Below are 19,336 nucleotides of genomic sequence, written 5' to 3'. Positions count from 1 at the left end.
ACATGGTCATCTCTGTTATTTATAACTACATTCTTCCACTACACATTCACTATTCCCTTTGCCCTCAGCAAAAACCTTAACTGGTTGTGGTTCCTTTCCAGCTGGGGTGCCCTAAACCTTAATTCCTGAAAGGTCTGAGCCATTAAGAGTCCTGCCCCTTTTGGGTCACTATAGTTTTCCATGGACTTTTATCAAAGAATGTGGGAGTACTAAGAGGTACCTCAGGGGACCTCCTGCATTCTAGATGCACTCCTCTTCACTGCCATTTGGTGGTGGCCATCTAATTTTCCTTGATAGTTAGCATCAATCGCCCCTTGCTTGCTTTTTAATTCACTGGCATGAGAAAGTGAAGTGTTGAGGGGACAGTCTCATTTCTCAGTTTATTGGAGTGAGTGAGGTGCCCCTCAGTGGAAATATTCCTCCCTTGAGGCTAAAAATTCTAGACCAGTAGAGCCCAAAGTTGTAGGGAACAGGAAGAAAAAATTTCACTAGTTGATCAACAGAAGGAATAATGAGAGGCACCATTCCCACTTTCTATATTTGATTCCTGGCCTTGTGAATTCTGGTTCTAAGAGAAACAGCATCATTTATTGATCACTGATTTTAGATCACGTACTGTGTCTTGGAAGATGTTGTCCCAGCTGACGTCATAATCGAACTGCATTTACCTGCCTGTGACTGCAGAGTAGATGCCACCACCAAGAGCTTGAAAGATGCAGAGTGGCAATTCCTACCACATTGCTTTCCATTAGTCAACCTGCCACTTGTGAAAGAAAGATGGATCTTGAAGACTAGCATCTGACTGCGCCTTCCACTAAGAAAAACATACAATGTTTTGGGAACCACTTAGGATTTTGGAGGCAGCATATACTTCATTTGGTCATATGGTTTTTACTTATTTACTGAGTAATCCAAGAAGCTTCTAGGTTTGAGTGGGACCCAGAACAGGTAAAGGCTCTGCAACAGGTCCAGTCTGTCAAGCAAACTGCTCTGTCATTTGAGCCGTATGACTTAGCTTTTCCTACCATAAGAGCCCTCGCTGTATGGGTCAGGAAACCAATGTGGGGATTCTTCCATATCTAAGTGTGTTTATTCCAATTGTCATTCCAGAAATAATTCCAGGGTTCTCACCACCTCTGGAAGGAGAACTGAAATGAGAGTGGTGATGAAAGGGGACATTCCCTGCGTCTCTGTTGTTTGAATTAATTAATTTACAATGGCCATGCAACTATGTTTTACTTGGAAATTTTAATCTTTGAAATTTAAAATAATGACAACAAAATTCACAATTTGATACTGTATTAGGAAGGTTTTGTATTTAGATCATGAGACATAATAGTATGTAACAGAGTGCTTTGCACAGAGCTGCCATGAAATAAATGATTGTTGAGCTGGGGGAACACACATACTCATGCTTACACAGACTCTAGAGGGAAAGTGCATACATAGTTCAAGGGACTGTCAACTACACTGCAAAATGTTTTCTAAAGAAATCTTGGATAAAATTGTATATTCTTATCTTTCAAAAAGCAAAGCTACTAATTTCCTCCCTAATACATATTAAATAAACTGAAGTCAGCAGTATTAATAGTCTTGGTAGCTCTAGTTTGCTTAGAATTTAGTTAAAAACTTATTTGTAAGGTTTTCCTTTTTTTGACTGGCATAGCCATTCCTGATTTCAAGGCCTTTTATTAAGATTTTCTACGTTGAACATGAAAATCTTGGTGAATATCAGTTTTAGGTTCCTTTCTTCCTTGGGTGTAGGTTTGCTTTTGCACAACACGAAATAGTCACTTTAAAAATTTTATTTGTAGCTTTAAATGCTAGGCTCTACTGTGTATAATATTTTAAATTTTTGTTTCTTCCAATATTTGTTCTTCATTTATGTAAAATAGCCAACCACTGAATGATTAGAATCTAATGCCCATGGTTATATTCACTATTTTTGGGGTTTTCGGTTACAGTTTATGTTGTGTTTAAACAAATCATTTTCTATAGGAATATTGTTGGTTAGGGTAACAGATGTGCATATTTTACTCAAGAAAGGCTTTTTTTAATACCTGGCTTGTAGAATATTATAAACTCAAGTTGGAGTATATTCAAAGTTTAAGATGTTAAAAATAATAATGAATCGGTTCCTGGAACAAACTTACATTTTGAAACAGAGTAAAAATGTGACAGTGATAATTCAACCTATAGATAAATGTGCTCTGTTCTAACTTGGCAGTTTTATTTTTCATTAAAAAATATTTTTAAAACTTCTATGTGTTTTCCACAGTGTATATAGAATTATTTGGTCCCAAAATATATAGAAAGAAGGATAAGTATGTAAACTGTCCCATCTTAAACCTGTCTTATGTTTAGGGCAATTGCCTTTAGGTGTCACTTCCCAAGCTTCAGTTTTGTCATATGTAAAGTGGTGAAAATAGTATTTACCTAATAAAATTGACATGAAGACTAAATAAGAACCAATGTAAATCACTTAACATAGCATCTGCCAAGCAGTGGTTAATTAATGTTAGTTTCCTTCCTGAAGCTATAAAGGAAGCTTAAAAACTTTCCATTTTTCTGTTTTTACTCCTTTTTTTCAAGGCAACATATTTTTAATTGTTCAAAAGTTTTCCTTATTTATAAAATTATGGGAATTTCAGAACCATCCTGCTTTATAGTCCCCAGAAAAACTTCCTATGTATAAATGCTGATTCTGGTGTAAATACACTTCATTTTTGGTGTTATTAGTGACCCCTTCATAACCTAAGATTAATTTACCTTCCTTAATACAAAGCTCAATAAGACGCTGGGGAGACTCTCACTATTGAACTGAAAGATCAGCAAGCTTCAGCTGTATTTAGGATTAGATATTGCAACGTTTTATAAATAGTTTCATTATTATGGCATTTAAACAATTTCTCAATAATTGAGTCATTGATTAAATGTGCAGAACCAATTCGAGTCATCCTGTGAAAACCAGAGGCTCAGTAACAAATCAACACACAAAAACATGAAAACATTGGCTTTATAAATCTGTTCTGGATTTATATAATGAGTCACTTTTAACTCTTACTCCAAAAGGAAATTGACATCTGTAGAATCTTAAGAGAGTGTATAAAAAATAAAAATAAAACAGAAACTTTTTAGGTCATGTCATCCACCCCCAAAGACTAATTCTTCATCATATATTTTCATCACTTGGATTGCGAATGTAGCACAAGCAAGAGATGCTGTGGCTGCCACTAGGGTGGCAGCAATGGAACTGAGAGAAGTGGATGAGTTAAAGATATTTTTGGTAGCAAAGACAAAAATACCTGCTGATATACTGGGTGTGGAGATTTAATAAAGGCCGATTTCAAGATTTTCTGCCAGAAGGATTTTAACATTTACGAGATACGGATGACAAAGCAGAGAGGAGGACACAGGTTATTTAAAAGTATTTTGGTCACGTCAAGGTATCAGCTCCAGGTGTCCTGTGATGTCCTCTGGGCATTTGTGATAGATCTGGACTGGGTATTTAAAAACTTGTGATACTATATTATTTTGACAATTATTAATAACAATTATTATTACTATCACCACGAATGCATTGGAAAGTAGAAGCAGCAACCTAGGACTTTCTCAAGCTCTTGGGAAAAAAAAAAACAAAAAAAAACGCTAATAAAAAAAGGCAGACGTTTGCAAGCATTCCCATTCATTCTGCAGCTCGGGGAACCTGGAGCTCCGTGGTCCAATCAGCTTCCAAATCCTTGGCGTCAGCAAGTGGGCGGGCTCAGAGGGATTGGGTGTCCCCAGCTTCTCTGGCTGGGCCACGTAGGAAGCCGTGCAGGTCCTTGAAGGTACATAAGTTACCTGTAATTCATTGGCAAAAATAGAGCTTCCTGTTCAAATGTATTGCTTGAAAATATTCAATAATACATATCTTTAAATGCTGCCATTTTTGGTTTTTAAATACTTTCTCATTTTCCTCTATCGCCATATAAACTGCCTCTGAGCGTTGCGGACCTGCCGTTTTCTCCTCCGCGCATGCGCCGGGGCAAGAGAGGACCGGGCCGTTTCCCGGCGGCGCGTCGGGCTGGAAACCTAGGACTGCCCTCGCCGCCACCGACATGGAGACGTTGTACCGAGTCCCGTTCTTAGTGCTGGAATGCCCCAACCTGAAGCTGAAGAAGCCGCCCTGGGTGCACATGCCCTCGGCCATGACGGTGTACGCGCTGGTGGTGGTGTCTTACTTCCTCATCACCGGAGGTAACTCGGGCCGGCGTGCGCGCCGACCCTCAGCCCCGGGGCGCGCAGAGCTCCGCTCGGGGTCAGGCCGGAGGCTGGAGGGCAGTCCTGGGGTCCCAAGTATTAGCAACCCAAAGCTTTATTTGCCCTCGCGCCCCGTCCTGTTATCCTGACGGCTCTCGCGTTGTCACTCCCACTGCTTTTCACCTCCTAGCCTCTCAGCCTAGGGATCCGAATGGAAAACGTTTTGCAAAGGCAGAGGGTTGCTTTTACCGATTGCCGTTAAGTTGTTTGACAAAGCCTAGACCGGGCGAGTCCAGTGCGGCCCGTTCACTTCCACGGCTGGTCAGGAGAGTGTGGGGCGCCTCCCGGTTCTTTGTCCCGGGCCCGGAGCCTGGGAGGAGACGCGGGGGTTCTGAGGCCCGTCCGCTCCCGCCCCAGGCGTCAGGCTGCGGGGTAGGTCCCGGTCGGCGGTGAGTGTGAATGGCACGTCCCCAGAGCGCGGCTTTTTTCGAGATTGGAGGTAGGTTTGCAGGTGGCGTTATATTTCAGAAAGGCCGAAGTTGAGAATTTAAAGACGACGGAAAATAGGGTTCACTATTTAAAAAAATCTTAGGAATTGTCTCGCCACGTTCTCTTCAGATACAGAAAGTGGCCCAAGGGGCGTTGCTTCGTGTCGCGGTGAGTTGGCAGGCCAGCTACCTAGTCTTCTCAGGGACACCTCCCTTTTGCAGCCGCAGCTCCACCATTTACTCCACTGTGCTGCTGTTAATGTATTTTGGGAAGTGGGGTACTCAGTTGGGACGCAGAGTTCAAGGTCTACAGGATGGGGATGGTGGAAGCGGTTCTCCTCTGAAGGGAATGGTCAGCATGTTCATAGGCGTTTGTGAGCATAGCTGCACTGAAGGGGGGAGAAGCTGAAACCATGAGGGCTTAGTTCTAGAATGTATCTTTGAACTACCCCCACCGCCCCGCAGAACAGTGACAATTTCCTTACGCTGCTTAAATAAATACGTTTTAAATATATATATTTTTTATGTTGGTAAGCTGCTCTCCTAGCATTGCGTTAGCATTTCCATTTGCTAAGCGCTTTAATAGGCACTGTATGGAATAAGTGAAATTTAAAATGCATGTGGCTTTAAAAAATAATAGAGCCTTTATGGGCTTTTATCTGCTACTCTTTTTTCTCTAATCCTTACATCCCTTGGAGCCAGAGCCTTTGCCAGAAGCCTCTCAAAGTTTTCATTCTGGCTGCCTTTTCCAAGTTGATTGTTGTAATGGGGACATTCTCTTCCCTGAAGCCTGGGGGAAAGGCCATGAGGTATCTCACACAAGGAATTGGTTTTGCTGCTGGAAAGGAGTCTCTTCGAAAAACTGAGTGTACCTTTATAAATAAACAATATTTATTGCAGAGAAGTATTCAGCACGTAACATATTAAGTCCCTGTTAAGTTCCAGTTGCTAGGTACTGGGACAACAGTGAATGGAAACAGGTAAGGACCCTGCCCTCCTGAAGCTTATAATGTCATGGTTGAGACATGTTAAATATCACATACATTTTTTTCTGTTACATTATTTATTTCATTGCAAAAATATCACAAATGCATTGAAGGAAAAGAGCAGGAGGTTATGAAAAAAATAATGGGAATTGGGAATGTCATTTACATCGGAATGTTGTTCCTAAGGAAAATGACGTGTTAGCCAAAATCTGATGGGTTTGGGGAAAAGAGTAAAGGCTAGGCAGAGGGAAAAAATATGGACAGATATGGGACTGAGAGAACAATTAGGTGGGTTTGGAGTTGACTTACACCAGATAGGTTGGTGGGCAGTGGAGATGGAGGAAAATATAATGAAAGATATTTTGGAAGCAGATTCATTAGGTCTTGATGGATTGATTGGATGTGGGGGGAGAATGAAGTGAGAAGGAATCTTACCGGTGTCTGGTTTGAGCATCTGAGTAAATGAAAGTCATTTTCTGAGACTGAAGAAACATCTTTTTTGGTGGAAAATGATGAACTGGAGGTCACTTTGGGATATATAATAGTTGAACATAACCAACTATAATTAGTTGAGTATGTGGGATAAGAGCACTGAGAAAAGCGGTCTTTGTTGAAGTTGGTCAGTAACAAATGTTTTCTGAACTCCTCCCATAAGTCTGATCTTGAAGAACACGGTCAAAGTCCCTGTTCTGGGGAAGCTTACATCTAATTCTAATGGTGCTAACATTATCTGATAGGTGTTGGCACTTTGAGAGTCATTAGCACATAGAATTGAGAGCCCCGGGAAGGGATGAGCTCAGGAGAGAATGTAGAAAAAGTGGGCAGTGGATCAAGCACTAAGGAACTTCCAGCACCTAGTGGTTTATAGAAGGGGAGGCTCAGCTAGAGAGGTAACGAAATCATGGACAGGAGTGTTACAGAACCGTGAGAAGCCGCTTTTCCTCCCAAGAAAATGGGTTTAGAAAATAGGATCGAGTGCTGCTGGGAAACCTCCTAAGATGAGAACTGAAAAGTGGCCATTGGCTTCAGCAAGAGTGGTGTCAGTCAGTGGTGACAGAAGCCAGATTGGAGTGAGTTGAAGAATGAAGGGTAAGTGAGGGACTGGAGACAGAAAATTTGCCAACTTTTTTCCAGAAGGAATCCTGACTCCCTTTCAAAAAGGAAGCATAGCAATGGGATGTTAGCCAGAAGGATCTGGAGTCAAGGGAAGGTTGGTGTAGGGAAAGACAGGTTGAAAATATAGGAGAGAGAAGAGATATCCAAAGGAACAAAGTCTCTGAGAAGGCAAGAGGGGATGGAGTCCTGATCATTGGAGAAGGGATCCCACCTTCATAGGAGGAGGGATTCTTCCTTGATGGGAGCTGGAGGGAAAGAGGTGAGGATAGATGCAGGTGCCAGTTGTAGGTGGGGGAGGGAGGGTTAGGGAATTCCAGTACGATTGTGTTGTTAGTGGGGAGGGAGACACCATCTATGCTTAAGAAAAGCTGCAAGTGAAAATGTTGGAGAACAGTGGAGAAAAACAGATGTTGACAGTGGGAGATTCAGAAAACTTAAAGTAGTGATAGACATTAACATTAATGATCATGAATCTCTAGTGCTAAAGGTGTGATTAAAAATGTTTCCTTGTTTTACATTTAAACAAGAAAATTTCTCTAGTAGCTCTTAATTTATAGAAACAAATCCAGGCTTATGTGGAACATTTTCTTGAACTAAAATATAATCTAACGTTAAATCTGGTTTATTGTGGAGTCATACCTGAGTATTAGAAACAGTTACTGAATGTGTTTCTTTTTTGAAATAACTCTTAGAGATAATATTGTTTTACAGATCATTCTGAAGTATTGAGTTGAGTTTCTGAATGGTTTTATCTGAAGTTTAGATTAGCTGGGCCTTATTTGATTATAATAATATATCAGAGCAGTCCTATTTAAATATAAATGAACCTTTAGAGACAGACGAGAACTAATTCTATTTTAAAAATTAGGAATTCAGTCTAATCTATACTGTTGTCTTTCATACAGGAATAATTTATGATGTTATTGTTGAACCTCCAAGTGTTGGCTCTATGACTGATGAACATGGGCATCAGCGACCAGTAGCTTTCTTGGCCTACAGGTAAAAGATAACTTTTTGAATGATTTGGTGGTGGGAAAGAAGGGTGCTGGGCCATGCCTGTTTATTTAAAAAAATAGTGAAACCTATGGAGTCCATCTGTATTTAGACAATAGCTGTTTAAAATGCTAAATTCAGAAATGGCAGGAAGTGAGCAGGAGTAAGAGAAGTGTATGTTACCTATTCATTTATTAGGAAATAAACATATTTCACAATGATATGATCAGTTATTTAAAGGAGGGTATCTGTTTAAAATAACATTTGTAGACAATTCTGGGAATGAACAAACCAATTTGTAAGTAAAGCTTTATTGACAATAGGTGTGCCCATTTGTTTGCATACCATCTGTCGCTGCTTTCAAGCTACAGTGGTAAGTGTGGCACAAACCATATGGCCTGTACTGTACGTGGCCATTAGTACAGTAATATATAATATAGAAATATATATTATTAAATAAGAAACATAATTTTTGAGGCTTGGAAGTTCCATTTCAGCAATGAAACACTGTTCCAGTGTGGTTTGGTTTACTTGAGCAATGCTTATTGTATTGCTTTCTACAATCCATTTGATAACTGTCCAACTGAACTTAGGTATATATTTGTATTTATACCTTATATTAATGGTATTCTTTGCATAGGGTATTTCTGGAAAGGTTATTGTGATTCTCTGGGGAGGGGATCTAGATGACAGGTGATCTTGATGGTAGGGAAACCTTTCACAGTGTCATCATTTGTGCTGTTTGAATTTTGAACCTGGTGCATGTATTGAGTTTTCAATTAAAGCAATTAGTTAACAAAAAATAGGTACCTTTTTTGCATATACCTGTGTATAAATCATCCCTTTAACAGACACATTTGCTTTTGGAGGGCCATGAACTCTAAAAATCAGATACAGATAATATACAAAAATTTGCACATAATTATAGGGCTTATAGATCATTGGGAATCCTTGTGGGGGTTCATGGAGCCTTAGTTAAGAACACTTGTTCTTAAACTTTTCCCTTTGAAACTAGAGGTTTATTAATTATTATAAATAAAAACCTTTTAAGAACCATTTCTAACCAGTTTAGAATTAATTTGAAATTGATAGAAATTTAAATAGCATAACTTTTAAAAGTTAAACTAAAGACCTGGGTAAAGGATTCTTATACATACAGTAATTGCTTCTTAAGCTAATAATTAAAACGTGAGTATTGATTTTCATAGACAGTTGTATTAGTTGAGGTTTTAAAACTCCTTTGGAAATATGCTCCATGATTACAAAGCTTTTTGGCTGTTTTGTTCATTGTTATAGCCCCAGAACCTAGAATAGTACTTGATACATAATAGGCTTTCAATAAATACTTGTTGAAATGAATATGCAGAAGTGTAGTAAATTAATTGTAAGGGTAAGAATAAAAAATTAGCCCAAAATGTTTTAGCAGAAGTGGGAATTACAATCTAAGGAAAAAGTTTTTTGTTTTGCTGGGAATTTTCATTTTTTATTTTGCTGTGTTCGTTCTTTTTCAGAGTAAATGGACAATATATTATGGAAGGACTTGCATCCAGCTTCCTGTTTACAATGGGAGGTTTAGGTTTCATAATCCTAGACCGATCCAATGCTCCAAACATTCCGAAACTCAATAGATTTCTTCTTCTATTCATTGGATTCGTCTGTGTCCTATTGAGTTTTTTCATGGCTAGAGTATTCATGAGAATGAAACTGCCGTAAGTTATTAAGTATTTTGTATAATCATCAGCTTAACCCTGTTTCAGATTGGTAAAATAATTACCTAGATCACATAAAATTATAGATTTAATTTAACTCATTTAAACATGAAAATTCTGAGAACTAAAAAAAATTGTGACTTTCTCAAGGTTATAGCTTTAGTTAGTAGCAAAACTTAGACCAATAGATCTTCCTGATTGTTATCTTCATGCATGTTCATGAGAAAATTTAGTTATTTTGCTGTAGCATCACTAACCACTGTTTTTCTAAAGTGCTTTTTGGTTAGTCTGTAACATCTGGAATCCAGTAGGAATGGTGATAGTAGGGAATATTTTCAAGACATTAATTGCTGCTGCTGCTTGATATTAGTATGAGGAAAACCCATTAAGTCTTGCATGGGAAAGAGGAGTTGCCTCCTCAAAAAGATGGGCAGGGATTTTATTCATATATATTTGTGTGTATGTGTGTGTATACACATACACACGTATATGTACATATATACATATATAGTTAGATCATTTTGATTCAGAAAAGGTAGAATATCTTTAGAACAAAGATAAATTCATTTTATGGCAACTTATAATTCCATTTGAGATCACTAATTTGAGATTTGGGGAAATCACATTTCCCTATATTCTGATTTCACCTATGGATGCATTAGTAAGTAACTATGGGAACTTTGAGCAAGCATACCATACAAATATTAGCTCTTAGTAAATTAATTTTTTCAGAAATATTTTAAATATTAAGTGTCAACTATGCTGATTTTTTAGAACTGATATCCCCTTATTTTATTTTTTTAAATCCTCACCTGAGGATATACTTTTATTGATTTCTAGGGAGAGTGAAGGGAGAACAAGAGAGAGGAACATCAATGTGCAAGAGAAACATTGATCAGGTGCCTGCCCTACACACCCCGACTGGGGATTTAACGTACAACCTAGGTATATGCCCTGACCGGGAATTGTACCTGCAGCCTTTTGGCGAATGGGATGACGCTCCAACCAACTGAGCTACCTGGCCAGGGCGCTCCTTATTTTATTATAAGAGACAATAAAAGGGAATATAAGAATATGTTTGACTTTCACAAGTTTACTTGTTCTATGGCTTAACCTGTCCGTCATCTATAACACATGTGGGGAGAATGGGCAGACTTCCCCTGAGAAAGTCAGAAGTACTTACCCTGTAGCTGTGTTCCTATCCTAGCCCTCCAAGATGGGAAAGGAGAGCACAGTGCTCTTTGTCAGCTGAGTATTCGTGTGGCCATATAACTTCCACAGACTCCTCTGCCACTGGCTCTTGTTTTTGTCTGGGGGAAAGAGTTTTGCCCATTGGCTAAATTGTATGAAGACTTAGGTGTACTAGCCTCTTCTTTTTGCTCCCCTTTTTTCTGCCTCTGTTGGAAAAGGTGTGCTGAAAGAGGCTAAAGTTTCCATAGCAAAACAAGAAGAGAGGAGACTCCAGAGAGCATAAGGAGGCTATTAAAAATTAACAACCAAAACAGAAGGAACCTTTGGAGACACAGCAGAAGAGAAGTGGGCTGGTTTTGCCCAAAGAACCGGATTTGTTGTCATTCTACCTTTGCTTCCCATTCTTGCCTACAGTTTTAGGTCCTTTCCTTAGGATTCGAGTGTGTTTTTCTTTTAGCTCAGGCATTTGACTTTCAGAATAATAGAGCTATTGACTGCTTACTAAAATGCTTTGATAAGTGTTTAATTCTCCGGATTGCCTCCATCTTTACTTTTGCATTCATTTGTATAAATATTTGTTCTCCTGTCCCCATTCTGTAGGCCATTACTCAAGATTGTTGACTAAGTCAACAATAGGAAATAGGATAACTCTCTGGGTTTCAGGTGTGGATTATATTTAGGTGTAATCAAAGCAGAACAGTGATCTAAGCAGAAAATTGCTTCTTTCTGTAACTTGTCATACAGGTAACTATAGGATTTAAGTTTTTATAAGGGAAGAATTTATGGTTCCCTCTTTGATATGATTTCTCATCTACAGCCGCTAATGCCTGATATCTTAGGTGTGGAATGAGAAGAAACAATGGACAGTTTTAGAAAAGAAAGGGAAAAACAGTGTCGCATTTTCTGGAATATTTGTAGGCCTCAGACGCAGTGATGAGCTGAGCCAAGTTTGTGAGTCTGTGTATTGTACACAGTAGGGTTGTGGTTTGTACCACTAGCAAGGAGGATATGTGTCTTTCTTGCACATGCATTATCTTTGATCCCAACATATATAAACATCTTGATACAAAATAAGTGGAACAGCAACAACAAAAGGACATTTAAAAACACCAGTAACCATATTTTTTTCAGATTAGATAAGTTGCTAGCATCTGAGATAAGATGACCATGCTAGGAGGTACATCATGATAGCCTCCAGTGTTGGACTATTTCACAAAAACTTTATTTTCTTTAGCAAGAGGGGCCTTTAAAAAGGAGAGAACAAGAGCAGTGAAATGCTATTTTTTTTTAAGAATAGTTTATTGATTTTTAGAGAGAGGAAGGGAGAAGAGAGAACAATGTGAGAGCGTAACATCAATGGACTGCCTCCTGCATGTCCCCTACTGGGGACTGAGCCCGCCCCCCAGGTGTGTGACCTGACTGAGAATCAAACCAGCAACCAGCTGGATGATGCCTGACTGAGAATCAAATCAAACCAGCTGGATGATGCCTCACCAGCTGAGCCACACCAGCCAGGGTGGTACTACTAATTTTATAGTTTGTGATTTATGCTTTTTTAAAGACCTGATGTCTCCCCCCTACTGATAAAATTTTACAAATTAAAACATGGCTTTGCTACCTTGTCCTTTGAAGAAACCATTTGCATACATGACAATACATTTAAAATGAAAAAGTCAAATTTTAGTGCCTAATATTTTATTGTACTAGCACAAGATTACAAAGGAGAGATTTTCATTTTGAAAATATAATTCATAAGATAATGTATGTGAAATTGTGTGTGTGAGGTTCCTTGTAAATGTGCACAGGTTCAAAGAGGTAATGTTTGTACACTGGGTAGAAGACTTTGGAACAGATTTGTATTTGGTTCTTCTAAAAAATAATAGTCATTAGATTCTCTTTAGCCTCCCTATTAAAGTATTTTTGACCTAGTGGGAGAATCTTAAAATTAAAAGAAATAAAAGATGCCTGCTGTGTCATGGTGTAATGGCCTAAAGTCAGGCAAAGTAGTTGGAAGAGGAGGGTTAGGTTCCTACATTTAGGCAAGTCTTTTGTAAAACTGTATAAAATAGACTAAATAGATACAGTTATATAATTGAAGACAAAAGGCCTATTTTGCTCAGACTGGCAAAGTAATTTGAACTAGTGTTAATTAAACCAGATGAGAGAAGCTAGGCAGGCGCCCCTGAGTAAATCCTAAGATCATGGGATTAGTTCAGAAAAGAAGTTTTCCTATGGGGGGTGGGGTGGGGTGCAAAATAGAAATAAGAATGTAATACTATTTTACTCAGATTAACATCATTTAGGGAATAGTTTGATGCATATATGTGATTCTTCCATATAAGTGAAATGTAATCCTACATGTACTAAAACTTTATCTTTTTCATTGACAGACCACTTTCAGAAGTGTTTGTCTAATTGCCTCCTTCACGCTCGCATTTGTATTTAGCAAATATTATTTGATAACTGTTATTTGCTGGACACTGAACATTAAGCATAATTTTGCCTTCTTGACTCAGTCATTTTACACTTACACTTAGACATAGTGCTTTTCAGTTTTTAGTGTGTTTCCTCAGTGTAACCTGTCACTTCTCATTGTCATCACTGTAAGCTGTTTTGATTTCGTCCTTTCGGTGTTCCTTCGCAGTTGGTTGGTTATTGTGTGATTTGAGGAAGTAGATAACCTAGTTATTTGATTGCATCCTAAATCAGGCCTGGCTGGAGGAGAGCAGGATGGCCCGGCTTTTTCACAGAACTTTAGGTGTTTGAGTCTCTTTCATTTGCTTCTAGGTTTGGAGCTTTATTCAGAAAGTTAAGGTTGTAGACGCCCTGGCCGGGTGGCTCAATTGGTTGGAGCATTGTCCCGTGCGCCAGAAGGTGGCAGGTTCAATTCCTGTTCAGGGCTCGATCCCTGTCGGGATGCATGCGGAGGCAACCTATCAATCTCTCTATTTTTCTGCCTCTCTCCCTCTCCCTTTTTCTCTCTCTCAAAACAATTAAAAACCAGCAAACATCCTCGGTGAGGATTTAAAAAACAAAAACAAACTAAGGTTGTAGAGAGTTGGGCATTGGAATAAACTGGGTGGTTTCAGTGAGTGAAATCTCTTACCCAGGGGTCATTGTTAGCAGAGGAGAGAAGGAGTTCTAACCAAACAAGATGCAGCGCTGCTGAGGATGGTGTGTGGTAGGAGGAGTGAGGGATTTGGAGGCCGTGTGGGGCTTGTTGCTGCTTCGCTCTGAGACTTCAGATCAGCTCTGTGGACTCTCAGATGCCAGACTTGTTAAATAAAGTTAATTATGTGACTCAGAATTACTGTCGAGATTAAATGAGAGGATGTTGTGTGTGCTCTCAAGCATAATATTAATATTAATTATTAGTGTTTTTATTGTAAAAATAAACAGAATCCTAAAAGTTTTATATTTCAAATTGAATTATGGCCACCATTTTAAAAATAAATAAATAAGCAATTCCTTTTTCTAAACGAAGAAAGTGAGGTTTCTGTTTTAGGACCATTGGAGGAGATAGTGGACCAGGAGTGGGACACTTGCGTTTTCATGCTTGTTCTGTGATTTTGAGCAAACCACATTACTACCCCCATGGTCTTATATTCTTCAGCTGCAAAATGAGAACAGTATTTGTTTCACCCACCTTTTTAAGATTGTTGCAAGGGTTAAATGCAAGAATGCATGTCATAGTGTTTTGAGAAATTTCTGTTAGTGCTAACCTGACACAGTACCTGCCTCATTTACAGAAGGCACTCTGAAAGAGTGAATGGCTTAAAGTAATGGTTAAATAGAAGATCGTTCTGGCTTCTCTGTCCAGTTGTTTTTTGAGTTCTTGATTTACTTTACTTACTTATAATGCTTATATTAGCCAGATACTTGTATTTGCCAATAATTTTACTGTGTAAAATTATCACAAGCCTAAATATAATAATTAAAGGTTATGACAGTTTCTAGGCCGTGAGAAGGGACTAAATGATTCTAGGAGAAACCATAGTAAATGTGTTTCAACAAGTTTATTTTTATTTCCTACCAAGAAGTGTATTTGTTCTTTTTTCTTTCAACATGGTATCGTTATAGAATTGTAATATTTCTTAATGTTCCCCCAGTTTTTCCTAAGGTAGGACTGTATGTGTTTGGCAGTTTTGAACAAGGATTTGTTCATTTAAATACTCTTTTCCATCTAAATCTGGGTTGACAGTAATCCGTGGATTTATAGTATATAAATGTAGGTCACACACTAGTTACAAGGAAGAATGCCACAACGTATTACTGTATCGAGATCAGTGTGCAAGAGTGGGTGCTTACATGTCAATATGTGGGGATGACAGGCAACTATCCCCAAAGAGTCCTCAGTACATCAGGACTACAAAGTGTGAGCTAGCTGTTGAGTAAGTTCTGCTGGTGCAGATATTAGTGGATACGTCCTTACAAGCTTCTTGAACTTTTTTTCTTGTGACGTTTATGTTTTAAAGCAAGCTTTTTATGAAGTGTCAGGCATTATAGTAGCAAACTTATGTGGGATCTTCAAGGTTAATATATATCCTAAGGACCTTTATTTTTTATTCTGTTTTTCTCTTGGCTGGGGGGGGGGGAGTAGGGGTGAGAAGTATTGGGTTGTATCAGAGTTGTCGCAAAGGTGGTTGTGTGAGATATAAGTTCCCTCTGTACTGAGTTTAGATCAGCCAGACTGATAGAGCAGGAAAAAAAGTGAGAATGAGTGCTAGGGAGATTGCATTGGCTGCACATAGATCTAAGCACTATAGCTCAAGTGAGTCCAGAGCTGGAATCACATTTCTGAGTGTCTGCTGTGTACCAGGCACTGTAATAGATCTCAGCCATGTGAAGAGTTTTGATTCCTTACCTTAGAAATAAAGAAACTTGATTCTGCTGAACTAATAACAACAGCTAACATTGTCAAGAGCTTAATTATCATGAGTAGCATTTACTATAGAAGTGTTAGAGGCAGTGTCCAAAGGAGAGAAGGTCTGAAGGCATCAGTGGGGGCAGGGTATATTAAACCCTTTCTTAATGTAGATAGCTTTTTGCAGTGTGTCCCGTGTCGTTTCCCTTCCTTGCCCCCAAACCCCAATGTTGCAGATCCTTGCTAATAGGTTGCAAGGATTAATTGCAAAGGAAAAAGCTTGGAACTTTATAAAACCAAATTTAATTCCTCAGTTTAAAAGGGATTCCAGGCCTAAGTTGTACATTTATTAAAAGGATCTCCTATTTGATCCACATAAAGTTTGACCTGCTCAACAGCTGCCACTAAGGCCCCTCCCTGCTGTCCAAACATTTCCTAAAGGAACAGGGGTGCAGGGCCCACGGTTCTGCACATTGTTTCTCGAAGGTTCAAGGGCTCACTTCCCAGGTGTGAGTAGCTCCTGATCTCCCACCTTCTCCTTTGGTAATATTAAGGTTTTTAGAAAATCAAAACCAGCTTCTTTCCATTAAAAGGTTTATGATTTTTGTTGCAGTTGTGAGAGGCCAAAGGAAATTGATTCTGACTTTTAAATTTTACATAACAATTTCTCTTATTTACTTTTCCCCCCTCATTTTGTGTTGTTTAGCATATTGGTTTGTAACTTTATCCTTTGAGGGGAAAGAATAATGGAACTGAGGCCCAGTAAAACATTGGGAGGGGTAACAAAATATGAACTAAGAACCATAAAAAGGAATCACACAGTTACATTTTCAGATTGCCATTTGATTCATCATAAAATTTGCTGGGGCATTTTGAAATGGTTCTTCCTTTTTACTTCCTGCATTTATAAATTTTGTTTCTGTAGGGGCTATCTGATGGGCTAGCGTGCCTGTTGAGAAGAACTCTGGATACTAGATTTGTTCCTGTTAATGAAGTTTTGAAGGCTGCACCAAACCTCTGATACGCAACATGGGAAGAAAAGGACGGGAGCAGCAGAGAAGAAGCCCGAGGGGAACATAGGGAGCATATTGAAGCTTGGACTAGAATGTCGTCTTGGTATAAGAGACAAGCTTAGCCCAGTGTTTTTTCCTGCTGACCTTCACTGACATACCAATGATGTTAAGTGGCATTTTCTTCTCTGTTTTTAATTTCTTAAAATATACTCCATTTCTATACCTATAATATTGAATAGAGTGATTATTTTTACAACCCTCTTAGCATTTTTTTGGAGATGACATTTCTGACTTTCAGAAATGAGTGTAAAATCAGAAAGCAGGATCCCATAAGCTGAGACCTCTGGACAGCTGATCAGCTTTACTAAACTGTGGTGCTTTGCCCTTAAGCAGAGTGTGTGATAGCACATTACTTAAGATATGCATGTGAGACTGTTTCCTGAACACTAAGGTGTATGAAAGGAGCAGAAATAAAGAAGTTTTCTAATTAATACCTTTTATATTTGTTTTTTAATTGATATTAACCTTTTGCTCTATAATTATTCAGTCGCATCTTGTGACTTTCACTACTGTAGGTGGCCTAATGTCTCAAAATGTAGTTGGCAGGGTAGCCTGTGAGGTAGCAACTTCACGTCGTGTATGTATTCAAGCACGGCTGTATCTCTGTATCAGAGTTGTTGAAAATGCGTCGTGTCACGTGAAAGTTCCCTTCAGCTTTCTGTTTTCAGTAGTTAACACAATTTTGAGTACATCTGAAAACATCTGTAAGTCAGTGTGGTCTCCCCTTCGTTTCTGCTGCATGGCTTTCATTTCTCCCTGACTGGCCATGAACTTTACTTCTCTAGTGGCTCAATTCTTATTCTAAAATCTTTACGTTTACAGGAAAGTTTTCTTTCAGGTAATTTTTTTTCCCTTCTAATTCCAAGGCTGATTTAAAAGTAGCCGCTCATTAAAAAAAAAGTTGATTTATTCAAAAAGTTTTGAGTACCTATTATATGCCAAGAACACTGAGAATTATAGGGGTAAGACAAACACTCTCCTCATTGAGGGGAGAGAAGATAATCAGAGTCTTGTAGGGAAGCCAGGTAATCAGAAGATTAAAATGTTTATAAAGTGTCAGATACTGATGAATGCCACAAAAATCAAGCAAGAGAAGTTAATAGTTTGTACTGTAGTGAAGAGAGATGTGGGAAGAGGTTGCTATGCTCCAAAGCTCTGCAAATGGAAAACAAGACCTTTATACTCCCCAACTTTAAAGACTTGATTTAACTTTAATTACATTTTTTGTTATTTGGCCATATTTTATTTTATTTTAATTTTTGTGTTTTATCCTCACCTGAGGACATGGTTATTGATTTTGGGGGGAGGGAGCATGAGAGAGAAATATTGATGTGAGAGAAACATCGATTGATTACCCCCCTGTATGTGCCTCGACTGGGTATTGAACCTGCAACCTAGGTATGTGCCCTGACTAGGAATCAAACCTGAAACCTTACGGTGTACAGGATGATGCTCCAGACAACTGAGCCACACTGGCCAGGGCATATTTGGCCGTATTTTGTATTTGTTAGGAGAGAGAAAGAAACATGGATGTGAGAGAGACACATCGATTGGCTGCCTCTTGCACATGCCCTGATCAGGGCGAGGGATCGAACCTGACCTGGAATTGAACTGTGACCCTTTGGCGCGTGGGCCGACGCTCTAACCACTGAGCAATGTGGACCAGGGCATAAGGTAAAGGTGTTATGGCTTCAAAAGTTCTTTTCCTAAATGATTAAACAGTGAACAGTTCCTGTTAAGCACCACCAGATGGCGCTATTAAGGTTTGGTGTATTTTTTAATGGCACAGCTCTTAATGTTTTGGTTTTGATTTTTATAATAAAATAAAAATAAATTTATTAAACACAATGAAATATATTTAAATAATTTCCTGGTAAAGTTGCAGTGTTTTATGTGAAGAAAATAATTGTACTTTGTACTGAACTTAAAATGCTTTTGGGGATACTAAACTAAAATGTCACAGTCTGACAGAAAACCTCCAGGCAGAGGTGAAGTGAGTGAGTGAGAGAGAGAGAAAGAGAGCAAATTAAGACTAGATTGGAAGCAGACTAGTCTTTGATTTTATCACAGGATTCTCTAGGAAGTAGGTGCTGCAATGGACTTAGAAGTGCAGCATGGTTTAGCGGAGAGAAACACCAGTGAGAAGTAAAGGAAGGGTGCATCATCAGCCAGGGGAAGCTGTCATTCTTTTAAGCATAGCTGACAGAGTTGCCCTTAGCCCATTTTCACCCAGCGATTTTCACCCATTTTCACCTCACGGCACACATAAACGAACTGCTATAATTCTGCGGCACACCAAAACATATATTTTTTGCCAATCTGACCAAAAAAAGGTATAATTTTGATTCATTCACACTGGATGGCTATCGTGTTGACTGCTATTGTTTTTTTGTTTGACAGTCTAAGGGAAAAGAGGTCAGTGCCCCTGACTAAATAGGTATTGCATGTTTTAGAAATTCTTACGGCTCACCAGTGTGCCACGGCATAGCAGTTGAAAATCACGTTGTTAGCCCAGTGGGGAGCTCCAGAGCAGCAAAGACTGCCTATCAGAGGAGTAGTATGTAGGATGGAAATGGCTAGACCCCGGTACCATTGGCTTCTCAGGTCTTTGGCCACCTCGAGCTTAGCATGTCTTGGCTGCAAAGCTGAGGTGAACCCTGACAGCTAACCACAA

The 19,336-nt window shown here is 39.0% G+C and overlaps 1 protein-coding gene across 1 annotated transcript; it reads left to right on the top strand.

Annotated features, from left to right (window-relative positions):
* Positions 1-4,047: 4,047 nt before the first annotated feature.
* OSTC (oligosaccharyltransferase complex non-catalytic subunit) lies at positions 4,048-17,093 on the top strand. The gene is made up of 4 exons (XM_016209474.2): positions 4,048-4,239; positions 7,738-7,831; positions 9,337-9,534; positions 16,515-17,093. The coding sequence occupies exons 1-4, from the start codon at positions 4,101-4,103 to the stop codon at positions 16,531-16,533; spliced, it is 450 nt and encodes a 149-aa protein (XP_016064960.1). The 5' UTR covers positions 4,048-4,100; the 3' UTR covers positions 16,534-17,093.
* The last annotated feature ends 2,243 nt before the right edge of the window (positions 17,094-19,336 follow it).

This window comes from Miniopterus natalensis, chromosome 1 (assembly GCF_054644295.1).
Source record: "Miniopterus natalensis isolate mMinNat1 chromosome 1, mMinNat1.hap1, whole genome shotgun sequence".
NCBI classification, from domain to species: domain Eukaryota; kingdom Metazoa; phylum Chordata; class Mammalia; order Chiroptera; family Miniopteridae; genus Miniopterus; species Miniopterus natalensis.
Note: the sequence above shows the minus strand (reverse complement) of the source record. Positions and strands in the feature narration are given on the sequence as shown.

Excerpts from the sequence above, each read along its gene's own strand:
- OSTC (XM_016209474.2), top strand. The coding sequence starts at position 4,101 with ATGGAGACGTTGTACCGAGTCCCGTTCTTAGTGCTGGAATGCCCCAAC. Across the intron at positions 4,240-7,737 it reads TTACTTCCTCATCACCGGAG|GAATAATTTATGATGTTATT; the intron begins GTAACTCGGGCC and ends TCTTTCATACAG. Across the intron at positions 7,832-9,336 it reads GTAGCTTTCTTGGCCTACAG|AGTAAATGGACAATATATTA; the intron begins GTAAAAGATAAC and ends GTTCTTTTTCAG.